Source organism: Eleginops maclovinus, chromosome 10 (assembly GCF_036324505.1).
Source record: "Eleginops maclovinus isolate JMC-PN-2008 ecotype Puerto Natales chromosome 10, JC_Emac_rtc_rv5, whole genome shotgun sequence".
Lineage (NCBI taxonomy): Eukaryota > Metazoa > Chordata > Actinopteri > Perciformes > Eleginopidae > Eleginops > Eleginops maclovinus.
In genome coordinates this window covers 11,520,666-11,536,466 of record NC_086358.1, presented here as the reverse complement: position 1 = coordinate 11,536,466, position 15,801 = coordinate 11,520,666, and the positions used below count along the sequence as shown (strand labels likewise).

At 40.1% G+C, this 15,801-nt stretch overlaps 1 protein-coding gene across 1 annotated transcript in view; it reads right to left on the bottom strand.

Annotated features, from left to right (window-relative positions):
* Positions 1-15,801, bottom strand: part of dock1 (dedicator of cytokinesis 1) — a 157,038-nt gene that overhangs the window by 39,399 nt on the left and 101,838 nt on the right. The window contains exons 28-31 of the mRNA XM_063893165.1: positions 14,133-14,234; positions 12,624-12,718; positions 1,805-1,883; positions 263-363 (exon numbers count right to left, since the gene is read on the bottom strand). Of these exons, the coding sequence (XP_063749235.1) occupies positions 263-363; positions 1,805-1,883; positions 12,624-12,718; positions 14,133-14,234 (377 nt within the window). The remainder of the gene's footprint in view (positions 1-262; positions 364-1,804; positions 1,884-12,623; positions 12,719-14,132; positions 14,235-15,801) is intronic.

The window sequence follows — 15,801 nt, the reverse complement described above, 5'->3', positions numbered from 1 at the left end:
TATTTCACGAGGGGATTCCAAACTTTTATACGTTGGATTTGAGTACAAAATGTGCACTTTATAACCCCCTGGAGTTACGACGAGGCTTTGTTCAGAAGGGCAAACAACTGGAGCAGCCTCCACTGGAGCCACGGTGCAACAAATTTCCCCTGAGCCTTTGTGTGATGAATTACATAAAGCCTGTTCATGCTGCGTAGAGAGCTTGGGCCGTGTCAGTGTGGGATGAGGAGACCCTGTGGATTGAGCAAGAGCTCGTACTCACTTCTGGAAGATCTTGGCTCTTTTGTCACTCGAGAAGTTCTCCAGCTGCAATGACTCCTGGGTGAGGAAGGCTACAGCCAGGTGAAAGTAATTGTTCCACAGCTGACCCACAAAAAGACAGACAGAAAGTGAGGTGAATAAGAAACATTTAAAAACAAAGTCAAAAAGCAGTTTTACAGCAATATGATTCATTCCCAAAGTCGATATGTGAGCTGGAGGGCTATTTCGTTCCATTAAATCAGAAGGTTTAGATGTATTGGGGGGACTTTTGTGTTGGGAAGCTTTTTATATATTTTTTCAAACGTTTATATTTATGAGAATACCCATAAGCCAAAATACTAAATGTTTCAGGTACAAAACTACAGTGGGGCAAAAAAAGTATTTAGTCAGCCACCAATTGTGCAAGTTCTCTCATTTAAAAAGATGAGAGAGGCCTGTAATTTTTATCATAGGTATACCTCGACTATGAGAGACAAAATGAGAAAAAAAAATCCAGAAAATCACATTGTAGGATTTTTAAAGAATTTATTTTCAAATTATTGTGGAAAATAAGTATTTGGTCAATAATTGCTCCCACAGTTGATTTCTTCACACCAAGCTGCTTACCTATTGCAGATTCAGTTTTCCCAGCCTGGTGCAGGTCTACAATTTTGTCTCTGGTCTCCTTTGACAGCTCTTTGGTCTTGGCCATAGTGGAGTTTGGAGTATGACTGTTTGAGGTTGTGGACAGGTGTCTTTTATACTGATAACGAGCTCAAAAAGGTGCCATTAATACAGGTAACGAGTGGAGGACAGAGGAGCCTCTTAAAGAAGAAGTTACAGGTCTGTGAGAGCCAGAAATCTTGCTTGTTTGTAGGTGACCAAATACTTATTTTACCGAGGAATTTACCAATTAGTTCTTTAAAAATCCTACAATGTGATTTCCTGGATTGTTTCCCCCATTCTGTCTCTCATAGTTGAAGTGTACCTATGATGAAAATTACAGGCATCTCTCATCTTTTTAAATGGGAGAACTTGCACAATTGGTGGCTGACTAAATACTTTTTTGCCCCACTGTATGTGATTATATCAAGCTATATTATATGCACCAACGGGCTTTAAGGTGGAGAAAAACCCAAACACTTTAATAATAAATCCAAGTGCTATAAGTCACACTAAAACACTGGTAAAACTATCCATATATTCAGGTTTTAACTGCAATTTTGTAGTTGACAACATTAATTTGCTTTCATATGTCAGACGTTTAAAAAGCAAGCAGAAAAACGTGTTCTAATCTAGGAGCAGCAGGTTAAAATATTCTGAACTGAACATCAAATTGCCGACCATTACAGAGTAATTGATGTTCCCACTCCAAAAGTTTTATGTCTACTGCTCTCTATTCAGATGTTCCAACAATGCTGCATCTGAAAAAACCTCAGTAAAGTGATGACAAAAAAATGCCATTTAAATTACTAAAAGAACATCCTTCTTCAGGTGGCTGGGAGGACTGCCATCAAGGTGTTTTACAAAAGAATAAACATGATGTTACTGGTTCAGCTCTTACCTGTAGTTCAAAGTTGGTTTGATCCAGAAATTTCTTGTTCAACACTGCTGCATACTGATTAATGGCTCGCAGGAACACTCTGGAAAAACAAGACCAAAGAGTTTGGATGTTGTCATTCTGATGAAACACGCTTTTTTTTCACCACCTTTATAAACAAGTATTTATATTCTTTTATTAGTAATTCCATGGTCTGAAGGTCACATTAGACAACTGTTATTTTTCCCTACTGTAGTCGTAGGTATCACCCAGATAGTCATATTCACACCCCATGCAAACAACAATTTACACAAGAAAATAGCAAAACAGTATGAAGCAATATGATAAACTTGAGGTTGACTTTACAAGCAATACTTGAAATGTATTTAAAAAATGACTAACTTGGGTTAGCTGGGGGAAATGTCTGATTTTGGGAACCCTTGATGTCAAGACTCTATCTACTTATCTGAGGGACACTTCTTCCTGCTTTAACGTTGTTTACACAATTGCCAAATATGGATTAATAACTTGGTAGACCGAAAAGTACTTCAAAAGTTCCATAAAAACAGAACCGAGGTGAAGCACAGTTTCAGTCTTTCTCTTCTGCAGAGTGAGGTACATAAGGGGCGCGAGAAAAAGATGATACGAGTAAATGTTAATGAGAATGCTGTCTGATGGGTTAATCCACTCCGATGTTTCAGAATTAAATGTTAATAACTTAAGTGGCATGAAGCTTTTAGAGGGGAATTATGATTGCTACTTACAAAGTCACAGGCCCATCTGCTATTTAACTTAATTCTCAGCGGAACCAGCAATACAACAATGTATGAACCACAGAGAGAAATAGCCTTATCATTGGATAACCTTTCTTTATTTAGCCCTCCAGGTTCTTATGGTTACTGAATCATAGTTACAACTTAAGATAATGTGAGCAAAACCACACAAATACTGATCGATTTACAAACTGCAACAAATGATTGCCAAATTCAGTATACGAAGACACTGTGATAAAAATGGCAAGGTGAAACAAGGTCCGTTTTATGCTACTTACTGTAAGTGGATTGCATCAAGGTTTCATGAGCGGGCAATAAAGTTGCATGAAGATGAAACGCTCATGCAACTGACACTGGCAGGTGCGCAGACATCTGCTGCACAGCCAGCTCCAAGAAACACCCCCCACCCTTCTTTTTGTCGTAACCCAAGGTAAACCCTTATTCTAACTGTGGGAATCAGGAATTCCCCGCACTTCATCTTGGAGATTCTTACTTTATGTAGGTTCAGATTTCATTGGCGTAGAAACACGGCTTGGGTTTCACTCATCGCCTGTCTAACTGCCCTCTAACAGGAATAACCGTTACTGAAGAGACGGCAAGGCTGTGGGATCTTGGGTATTTAAAGCTATACAATATTCATGTCCCACATTTATCTCCATGGCTGACAAAATTCTATCCGGGGCCGATGTGTGATACATATTAAGAGTCACCTTAATCATTAGCCGGAAAGGTTAACTGTCATTGAACACCTTTGGATAAGTCATTAGAAGTCCATTTCCCTGGCGCCCTGGCCTCAGAGTGGGAGACCCCCCATCCCATCTCCTGAGTACTCAGACATTACCTGCATCCTGTCTGCACAGGCACAGGCACAGGCACAGGCACCCCCCCCCCCCCCACACCTCACTCAATTTTCTGCAGCTGTGAACATGTCAATATAGTTGATGTGCTTAACACAGACTAATGCTAAAATGTGTTTGCATCCACTGCGACTGTGGGCTGAGCAATATTAATGCTCAATGGGGGCTCATTATTTTCAGTTATTAATTTTGGAAAACAAATAATTTGGGCTGTACCAAATAGTTTGAAGCCTCATTTATAACGTTGACATTATAATCAGTCAGAAACCCAGTATTTATGCACAGATGCAGATAAAGATTAGGCTACAATATTCGAAGTGGTAGAATACCAATTACTAATCAGAGTTTTCCATTGATAAAGGCTTGGATAAAGGTTAACGGTGAGACGGGTCCAACTAAACTGATTCATAATCCCTGACAGGTGTACATTTCTCCAAATATTACCAAGGTAGCACACAGCTCCCACTGCTGGGTCCGGGACAGTGAGGGAACGAGTGAGATCAATACTCCTCAGTTTCTGGCTAAATATGAATAAACAGACAAAATGCAGCTGTAATCAAACATTTCTACTTGATCTCCCTTTTCCAGAAGCAGCACTTCACAGTTTCACTACTTTTGTGAAACGCAGGCAGATGAAATCTCCTTTGCTCTCTGTATGACTGATGTGCAGAATCCGTCGATCAGCGTGAGGTGCTTTCCATAAACATGCTTTATGAATGTCGCTGTCTCATGTTGCCGTTCACATGACAATATACACTCTATTACCCAAATGCCTATTTGTAGCCAGCAGCCTACCTGACCTCACAAGTATAATGGGCTTTGACGAACAGACAGGACAGTTCCTCCGTGGGCACATCCTGCCATTAATTAAAGTGAAGAAACGTAATGAGGCAGATGAAAATAGAATATACTCTACCTCAGTGGGCCCTGACTAAGACACTACAAGAGCCATTTCAAACAAAATTAAAGGCATTCATAGATATTAGTTTTTTTTTCTTTGGAAAAAATCTTTGGATAGAAATGAAGAAATCTTAAAATTAGAGTTCTAAATGTGATAAACTGACAAATGATCTACTGCCTGTATTCAAAGTGGAGTCCAAAACCTATTATTTAAATGGAGAAATAATTACTGTACGGTCATAATCAATTGTCATTCATTTCAGGTAGGACTGTCTGCATAGTGAACGCCAAGTACGTTACACAGTGTGTGTTGCGCCCTGCTCTTTTAAGCTTGCATTATTAACAGAGCCAAATGCCAGAGGGAAAGATGCTCGGCTGCCTTGCAACATCTGTAACGGCTGGTCATTATGCTGCAGAGGGAAAATAAGATGCAGATGAAGAGGCAGGGACAATGACTAAACAGTTCTTTATAACTCCATTACAAGTACAAGTAACACGCTAATGACTGGGGAGAGTTAAGCTGCTACTATAAATGTAATCAAAGACTTATCCAACTGATTCAGAGTTTCCTTTTGCCTTCAGCAAAGCAGTCCTGGGGACACCCTGGAAGTGTGTAATTCCCACAAACAACCTGGCCTTTTTTTTTTGTTTCATCTGAAGTTCAGCAGGGAAATCAAGGTAGCTCTATTCATCTCAAGATATCACAGGCTTCCCTGTTTTCTACTTAAGGAGACAAAAACATAACTTGGAGATCCTTCAACTTTTTAATTAGGCAGTGAGAGAGCGGCGTAGTACCTCCTACACATTAGAGTCAGTCAGATACTTTATACATATGGCATCATTATGATAAATATGCTCCATCAAACTGTCAGTGTCAGGAAAATCACTCCATTACGGCTGATTGATGGGTGTGCTGTACATTTACATTTCAGCACAGACAATAGAGCATTTGCTTCTCGCACCCTTGTTGCTTTTTAAATAGTATTTAAAATCAGCTAAGTTTCTGCAGCCGTGGCACACACACGTGAGCCCTGTCTGCTGGTGTGTGCGCGCCGTAGACACCTATCACAATATGCTAATGAAAAGTTATCAGCAGATCATACTTGCTAATTGAGTTCAGAGAGCATCCCGGATAATGATCACAAACTATTTGCATACTATTGCAGTTAATAGCTGGCATATCTGCCTGTGCTCAAAGATAAGGCAAGGTCAAAAACCTCCATTATCAGAGAAATGTATTGAATTAGATTACCTTTATTTCAGACACCTGATCTAAAATTACATTGATTCATCTGTCAACATATTTTCATCCGAATTCTATCAGACTCTGGATAGAGTCTGAGCAGCAAACCCTAGGGAAGCCAAGGGAGGCTCTAATGACTCAAAAATTTCACCTGGGTGAAAAGAACTCCTCATGTGCTCGACCTTTTCATTTTCACTGAGGGAAAAAAACCTCACTCCCCAACTCCACTTTAATATTTAAACCACTTTTAGCGAAAAGGAGCCCTTAAATCTAGCTGGTCTGATGGTGCTAAAAGGAAATCATTACACCAAGAAACGAAATGGGTCTTGTATCTTAAAGACTGCGTATCGTAAATCGTATCGTATAAGTAAATCGTATTGTATAAGTGCTTCAGTTAATAAATCTGAAATGTAGTTTGTACTGAAATTCTACAAAGACAGCCTGAATTTGAAAAAATTGTGTTTTTTTTTTTAAAAGTATTTTTTCATGTAAATATGGCATAACATGTTGGTGTGTAAAATAATGATTTTTCTCTGTTTAATATCACTTTAAAGCTAAATATCTTTGGGATTTGAACCATTTGAAAATGACGTTGTACTAATAAACTGAGATGGCACATTTGTTTTTTTTAATCGAGCATATTTATGCTGCATTTCTTTTGTAGAACACTGAACTAACAGAGGCCATGGTAGAGATTACTTCAGATGCGTGTGTTTGCGAGTTGGTACACATAGAATTGGTATGTGTGACGGTATAAAAGGACAGCGAAAAATATATGATTTCTGTCTGACCCCACAGGCCACTGTCATGCGAGTGCTCGGAGAAAGCCCGGACCCTTTGACTTGCAGCATCAGGCAGTGATGCTGCTGTCAGAGCTGAAGATCACTAGCTTCCGCCGGCCTATAAACACAAAGATAACAATGACAGCCAAAAGCTGCTTTTCATCCAGGGAAAAAGTTTGTGAAGAGGTGAACAGATTACTAATGAGAGCTTGCGCTGTTCCAAATTCTAGTGAGTAGGAAGATTCCCTCTTTCTGCACTGGAGTTCATGTTGAGCAACGGAAGAGATAATGAAGCATTTTCAAAGTTATCAGATGAATCACAAAGCAATTAAAACTGACTCTAACCGTCTAAACCTTTAACATTTCGTATTTTTTATGGTCATGATTTCTTTTTAAATACAAACACTGTGCCTGGAGCAAACTACAGAGTGAAGTAAAAAAGCATCTGGTCTTTATTGATCGCCCGGAATTCAGAGGAAAATGTTTGCAGTGACTGAAAATCTTTTGATGAAGTCATGTTTCATACAGTGAAACTATTCACTTGGATTCATACGCTCTGCAGCAGCCACAACCAGTGTGTTAAAGATGACTATATAGGGCACTGGCACATGTGGATTGAAGTGTGCATCAATGCTGATCTGTATGGCAAATTAAATACACATCAAAAACGCAGTTAGGAAATGGAGCTGTTTGGTTTGACACTGTTGATCTAAACACAGTCAAGTAATTGGGCTATCAAAAGGAAAGAAGCATTCAGTGGGTTTACAGCAAACATTTCAAGTATGCTCAGAAATAAGCTGTGGCATATTCACTGCATTTCCACTGAAGCACCTGCCTGTGCAGTCTTTAGTTAACTGCTACTTTAGTGAATTTACTTGGGTTTCAAACACACATTTTCATCTTTTAAATTGTGATGCACATGCTGAATACTAGAGGCTGAAGACTGCCACTCACATCTGCCCTGCTGCTTCCTGATAATGACTTTGATAAAACCATGTGGGGAAAAATCACATCGGATGTAATCGCTCGTCGGGGGTCACTATTTAAAGGCCAGCTCACAGGATATGCTTAAGAGCACTGCACTCATGGACAAAAGAATATTAACTCGCCTTATCTTCAAGCAAATATAGTGATGGACATGAACACACACTCCAGGTAGTGCTCCATGATCAGTCTGTGAAGGTAGTGTGTTTGGCTTTAACATCAAAGCTCTGTGAGTATGTATTTTGATGTGAGATTAACGTAAGGCTCTAACCTACACTGGCACGTCGCCAAACAAATACCCGTACATACAGCAGCTGGTGATGTTTCATGTTTCTCCCACGGTTCCTCCGTAAAGCCGCGTCTTAATCTCATTATTGCAGAATTACCACTCCATACACACACAAGAGAGAGAGAGAAGACAACTGTCACGGTATTAACAAAGCAGCATAGTAGGAAAGCCATGTAAAGGTCAAGCTGTTCTTTGCAGCTCAAAATGCCAAAAGGCATAAAGGCAAAGAGGCTTGAGGAGCGCTGGCATTGAGATGATTAAGCACACATCATTTGGGAGGCTTACTGTCCAACATCTATGCAGCTATATATAACATTTCCTCTTTGTTTTTTTACTGGATGCTAATATTTAAGCTTTTCATAAATATACACTCAGTCATATCACCACTAATTCCACGTCACTGGCATCTGCCATCTACCCAGGGTCAGCTATTGCGCTTATATAACAAAATAACATGTCCATAAAGTTTTACCAGAGAGTGCAATCTGCCCTTCTAAAAGAGACGAGAGGGAATTTATATGCATGATATTTTTTCTAAACATTTTCCCTCCTTTTTTTGAGAATGGGAGATCTATTCATTTATTTTTCATGACACTACTGCCATCCTTTCACTGCATACCAAAAAATAGGTTCAAGCAGAGGATGCCAATGCCTTCACCAGGCTATAATCACTGCTGCCACGATCAGTGGAAACAAAATTATTTTTTGTTATTTGCCCATCAACTGGCAACTGTGTATATGACACGAAAAAAAAGTGAATATTACACAAACCATGTTCATAGGTTTTGTTTTAGGTGATGCCTCATTAAAGTTCCCTGAAATCATATACAGAACATTGCCTTTAGCAAAGACACACAGGACAATCCAGCTGGCTTTCTAGTCAAATACCCATAAAACCACGTGTTGTACAGGGGCAAACAGGATCACCACATCATTGACAGGTTTTTCACTCTGTGAGTCCTCCTTCCTTTATTGCCTTCCAGAGCTGCCCTCCAGGCCCTGGATTAGTCATGGGGAGAACTCCAAACAGCAGCCATGCAGCCTTCGAAACACTCTCCTAATGAGTCTGTGGTGGACTGATGGCATGGCTTATCCAGTTGAAGAGCTGCTTCTTCAGCTTGTCTGGGCTTTCATCTTTTCATCTACCACACTGGGCTCTGAGAACCCCCCATTTATCTCTCCATCTACCGTTCTTACACATAATTAACCGCTCCACGAGAAACTTTTGGCGTCATCTGGGGAAATAAGCTAAATTGGAGAAGGTCATCTGATGCTCACTCAGATCTAATTTCTTAAGCGTTTTATCACCTGTCCTAATAACGCTGCAAGGCAACACAATGAAATGTTTTCTTTTGCATGTTGATCAAAGACAAAAATAAAACATTGTAACTCTTTAAAATGACCAATAATTAAAATTAAATAAACGTGTTAGTCTTTTAACGTTTGAGTAATTTCAGAGGTTAAAGTGTAAACATTTATCTTGAAAATGAAATACTCCACAATATCAATGTGTTAAATGTAGCTAGTTACAATTGATCGTCGACATCATTTTTACTCTGCTATGTGTTTAGTTGTTGCAGCAGCTTTTAACATTTTTTCCGCATTGTGACTGAAATACAACACGTTGCAAATGAACATTGTTCAGATTGATGATGATGACAGCACTAACAGTAGTAAGCAGTGAGTCAGCACATCTCTAGATATAAGGTTGAAGAGCACATAGTTCTTCAAAAGTTGACTATGCAAATCTGTTAAGGAGCACATTTAGCTGACTGTACAAGGCGGCCAGCAGCTGTTTTCTTCTTAAAAATGTGATGCAAGGCTTTTCATCCCTGGGAGAAAACCAACAGTGACTACAGTGCTTAAGCAAATGCCAACTTTAATTCAGTAAGTGCTCTTTAACAAAAATCAAGGTTCACCTACAGGGTTCCTCTAAGGCTATAACACATTCACATCTTACATCTGTTCTACTGTAGCATTCCAATATACAATTGTATAAGAAAAAAAACTAAAGGAAAAAGCAAACACATTCTAGATCTCTTGGTTAACACTAAACTACGGTGCAAACAACAAGTGGGATTCAAGGTCGGGGTCTTCAGAGTCCGTCATTATCAAGCCAGGGTCAGTTGGCATGGGGGAAACGGCAGTAAATGCCTGATGCAGTTTTCCCTGGGGCAATTACAGCCACTAAATCACTTTACAACCTGGGGAAAGTAAGAGACAAAGTGTGGAGAAGGATTGGGAGGAAAGGACTTCTGCTGATGCCCATCTCATTAGTGGTGTTATCATGATGTGTGGACATGAAAGAGCCGTCTGCTGGTGCTGTGTGGGGCTGAAATTGGCATGTGTGAAGAGCCCAGACATAGGAAACTGTGGAAGGACTGAAGGATCCCGAAAACTGCTTCACAAGCTAACATTTATTGTTTACGTGTCAGTTATAAAGTGTAATTTGTAAGGCACTTGACAATATTTTAAAGGTCTTCTTACAAATATTGTTCTATAAAAAATGACCTTGAGTACTTATCACCCAACCTTTTCAGTGACCCTTAGCTGTATAGAGCTTTTAAACATCTCTAAGCTAATTGTTCTGGATCTAACACATGGTTCAGTCTCACAGCTCTCGTGACTCCTTTTTCCTGCATTAGCAAACCGTTGTATTCAGCGAAGAAGCTTGGAAAAACCCTCACTTCACTATCTGCCCTGCACTAATGGAACTAAAACTAGCTCCTGATTACAGTTGAACATCTGAATCTAAAAAAAATCTGAAATACATCCGATAACTTCTCTAATGGTGGCCAATATTTTAAAAAAACATTACACAGCTTTGAAAAAATAAACAACTTGGTGGTTCTACTTTAATGCTAGATCCGCCGAGACGTGACTTTTTAAGTTTGCAGGGAATGTGCTCTGGCATTCAAAGAGTGCGCAGCAATAGAGCGTGACGTACAAACACACCTTCTTTGCCCTTAGATAGTTACTGCAAAACATTTATAGCTATCTCATGGGATGAATGAACGTGTCACCTTGGGTTCTCACTGTGGGGAGGGAGAAACAACTGATCAAACGCACGCTGATGGATGGCGAGAAAACAAAAGAGTTTTGCTAATTGGTGGCAAAGCCGACACCTGCAGTATTCACACGGGCTCAGGTTTAAAGACTGAGATGAGTCAGACTTTGACAGGCTTGTTTTTCGTTGAGTTGAACAATAATTTAAGAATGGCAAGTAGCATAATGTGCTGACTAGAAAGCAGATTTAATCAAACGGCTGTCAAAAACGAGTGACAAAGGGTTCGATTGGGAGGGTTCTGCTGACGCATGGGAAATGACACATTGGCCTCTAGCCCGCGAGTCGAAAAAAGAAAACATTTCATACACTACCAAGCATGATCTGAGGATGATCCACTGGGAGCTCAGTGATGCTCATCACATCCCTAAAGCTGTTTCAGAAAGTATAGGATCAGTCGATGTGTGTTTGAACAAGCTAGTTGGTCCAGTGCTTGCACGTCGGATGAGCTGTGTGTGTGTGTGTGTGTGTGTATGTGTGTGTGTGTGAGGAGGGTCAGGACCGCATGTTTTTATCACTGCAGCTCAGAAGAGATGGATTTGCACACCTGCAGGGCACAGGGGGAGCATCATCGCCAAGTAAAGCCAATGAATTCTCCACCGTGAGTGACCCAGGTGGATGACGATGTTTTTTAGAGAGTGGGTGTGACTTCCAAAAGGAAACTCGCATGTAGTAATGAACTGGACTGATGAAAGCATTAGAACTGAATTTGAGTAGCATTGCAATCTGTAGTCAAATATCCTAGCTGATAATGATGTTCGAATGGTTTTGGGAGGAGTGCGCAGGGAGTCCAAGCGCTCACAGTCAACTATGGGTTGCCTTAAATAGCCACTTAGAGGCTGCGCTTGAAAATGAACAGCTCCAGGTACTCTGAAGTGAAAAGCCTTTTTTTTCTTTATTTTGGTGTTTCTCTTTGGTTTTCGTCTGATATATGTTTCATGAAAAACAAACTCCATAGATTTTACACATCAAAGTGTGTTTAAAGATGTTGGGGCATAATGCTGCATATGTAAAGATTGTATGAAGGTTTTCTATCTCCAGACGGAGCTGCATGAATATGTTGACTCGTGACGTCACTTATGTCCAAGTCAGTTGAGAACTACACGTTTGGAGTTAGAAAGAGGGACCTTTATTTAGACTTTTGTAGCCCGCTCCTCATCTCTGCTTTAGATTAATCGATCAAGGTTACATTACGAATTACGAACACACCACACCTGAATTGTTAATAAGTCTGTCTGCAGGTGAGGTGCATTGTGGGTATAAAGGCATTACGTTTTGAACAGTCCGTAACCTTAAGTCTGATAACGTTTAAGCAATACTGGCTACATTGGTGAACCCTTTTAACAGATATATAAATATTAACAATGATTATGGATCTTTGATCAAAGTTAAAAAGGCATCTAGCCATCTAAAAAAAATGAATGGATGCTGTTGGGAAAGAAGGAACTGTTTTCTTTGCTACCTAAAAGCTGACTTTAGCTGTTGCTGTGACATTTCATAATAGAGCACTACAACACAAAAATGACAAAAGATCACAAAAGCGCTTTAAGTGCATAAAAGCACAGCTCTTGACTATACTCCCTAAACTGCACAGAAGCACTTTTCATTTTCCCCCCAAAAATGGAATCAGGCAAGGTACCCATTAATAAATCAGAAGGCCGTGGCAGCATAACAAGCAACAAAGTAAAGACATGCAGAGACTAAGTTTGGAGATTAGCAGGCGGCATAGACCCCGGCATCTATAATTCATGGCATTGTTTGCGGCTGCGCTGACTGCTCATCTGATTGCTACGCTGCTGAGGCCTTGTGCCGATATTTGCATGGAGAGAAAAACATTAGAAAATATCCTTAGCCACTTCTGACTGCTGTTCCTAAGCAACAACAGTGTGGGGAGTTTAAGGCTGCATGCGTTATGTGTGTGTGAACGTGTGTCCAGTGGTGCCGCACTTACTTGTTTTGCATCATGTTCATTATGACCCAGTCAGAGGGGTAGACGTTTTTCCCAATGAGATCTTTAAACATGATAAATGTCTCCATGAGGAAATCCTGCAAGAGAGAGAAAGTTTTCAAAATTCAAACTGTTATTCTACCCACCTCCAAGATAAGAGCAATCTGAAATGAACTGTGAGGAGTTCGGCTTTGAGGCAGAACCAGCTTTTAGATTAGCTTTTAAGGTCGAGGTGACGTATGTATTTCCCTTTTGCAGGTGACCAATAACCCAGCTTGTTCTTAATGCTGTAACGACCGTCCATCTGTTCTCTCGTTCCTGGGGAAACGGTTATGTGATATTTTTATGACAACTTGATGACTAGGTTCTGTTACACTAATAATAGATGCTCAACCTTATCTATAGCCACACAACTTCAAATTCCCTGTCAGGGCTACAAAGTCATCAACTTTTTAAATGTGTTTTATTTTTTTCGTGTCATTACTTTCAATCAGAGTTGCAGCTAAATTTCAAAAACATAAATATGCATGGTAATCTATTCCTGGCGTTAGATGCTTCTCTCCTGGGTGAATCCCTGTGCTTAGTGATGGTGTGTTTAGAGAACAACTGCGAAACCACAAGGTCCTCTGGGCTGCAGCCAGTTCTGAAATGTGGATATTGCCCACGTCAGCTTCAGGAACAATAACTCAGAGGAAAGATCCAGCTTCATCAGTGATTGTTTATCCTGCTGTGGGAACTAGACAAACAGACTCTAACAAAGTCTGTGTACAATCATGAAGGTCAGGGAGATATATTCGTGCTGATTTATGTTTTTGTCATCTGAACCATAGGTACCATAAATTACTTGATTAAATAGTTGAGAAATAAACAATGTTTTTCAGACTTGAGAAAATATCAAACATGTACAATTAATGCGTAATCTCACTAAGTGCATACACCTGCATTTATTTAAGACCAAATGAAGGCAGAACATGCCGCAAGTGAAGCCAACATCTCCATCTAATTGGATTAAAAAGCTTTACCTGTAATCTAAATCTGATTCTTGCTCCTCCTATGACTCTCCATAGTTTTTTTTCGGGCTGGAAGCAAACAGTGGAATATCACTACTTGTCAAAGTAAAGTAACATAACGCTAATCCGTCAGCAGATTCTAGAGAATTACAGCTTTGAGGGAACACTTATTCAGAGCGGAAATCCATAACATCAATGACATTTATACCTCCTCCACAACCTGTTGGCTGCAGAGAGCGATCTGCCTCCCTTAGGAGTTAACATCTTCAAGAGCATGCTGTGCATATTCCAGGCTCCAAGCCAGGACAATCAGAAATTCAATTTCATACTTTATAGTGCAAGAAATACATTTTCCTCACAGATCTAATCCGACTTTTGATTTTAGGAAAAGACAGAGCAAAATGACAGAACTTCGGTGACTGAGATTTAAGTGATTACTTGACAATGTAGCCTCAAGTGTCTCATCTAGTAGACATGGAGACATTTGTGAGGTTGTACTCACCACCACATCACTCCTTATCTTGCCAAAGGTGCTGATCAGGTGAGCATAATGATAGTCGTCCATCTGCCTCAGTGTGGCGGTCATGCTGGCCACGAAGCTCCCCTGGAAAAGAAAAAAGAAGCTCATTCAATTCACAATCAAGTTCAAATTGAGGGCTGAGGATGGAATGACTCTGCACCTGTGATTTTGATGGATACTGACTGGCTGAGTTGATTGGACGTGAATACTGAAGCCTCCCAGGTTTGAAAAGGTAGGCGCCCTCACTCTGTGGCTGATCTCATTAACCTGCTGGCCTCCACTCCCCTCAGCTCTTTGTCTCCACTGATTATAATGTGTGTGAGGCCCCTACAAATGCTGTCTTTGCTTTACAGTGTGCTTTACCGGCTCCGGTTAGCACGTATTACATGGGCTGTGCAGAGCAGATAAGGGAAGGCAAATGTGTGTGAGGCTAAATGGGGAGAGGTTGCTGCTACCATCAAGAGTCCTGCCAGTGATGTGTGTGCAGAGGCAAAGTGGAAACAGTGGGAATTTATTGACACATTTTGGAATTTAGAAAGGGCCCTTGCTTGCCTGTATAAGGATTGATTTCATACTGTTTAAAGATGTGTGAGGAATACATGAATCAAGTAAAAGTTTTATTCAGAGAATCATGACGATCGTACAGTAACAAAGAAAAGAAGAAACAAACTGATGGAAAAGAGATGATGGAAAGTGTGTTGTACTGATACTTAAAACTCCTGAAAGACACGGTACAGTATTTGCAGAAACACTTTTGAAGAATAAGAAAAACACAGTATTGCTATTGATCTCTCCTAGACAGCTGATCAAGGAAAGTGCACAGAAGATAAGAGAAATTAATTAAAACAGCTTTGTCACAGAATGCATTAAAGCACATCCAGATTAATAAGTATGATAAGAATTAAGATGCGAAAGCATACAGGTGACTGTCTATCTCAAACTCAGGAACTACTGGAATAAACATCCATCACAGGATTGAGATTAACCCAGCACAAACAAACAGATACAAAAGCTTTGATTTATGAGAAAGGAATATTCAATAGGGAAGAAATATTAAGGCCAAAATGAGCATTTTTCTGTTTTAGCTCTAAAGATATTTTTTAGTGGATTTTTTCAAATCTAAAACTAAAAGATATGTCTTTACACAAGGACAGATGCACAATGCAGCTGTAATACACACTGTTAAGATTTGAAAGGTTTATATTTATTGATGTCTGTTAAATAGAGTGAATGGAAGCACAGAAGGCATGTATTTTGAATGAAAGTGAAATTTAGCCACGATAATTCAAACCTGTATTTTCCATAAACCACGAGTAATATTGCATGACTAATCTTCTGAACAACTAGGTTGGGATTTTAATCTGGGCAGGGACTACCTCGGTGAAGTGAGGACTCTGTTAATGCAGCCCTCATGCGGCAGATAGAACTGCTGTTTCATGCTAGTTAATCCTCACAAGCATTCTGTTTCACTGGAGAACCTTTCCTTGAGCTGTAATTAGGCTTGACCCACCAAAACACAGCAGAGCAGAAACTGACACACACACACACACACACACACACACACACACACACACACACACACACACACACACACACACACACACACACACACACACACACACACACACACACACACACACACACACACACA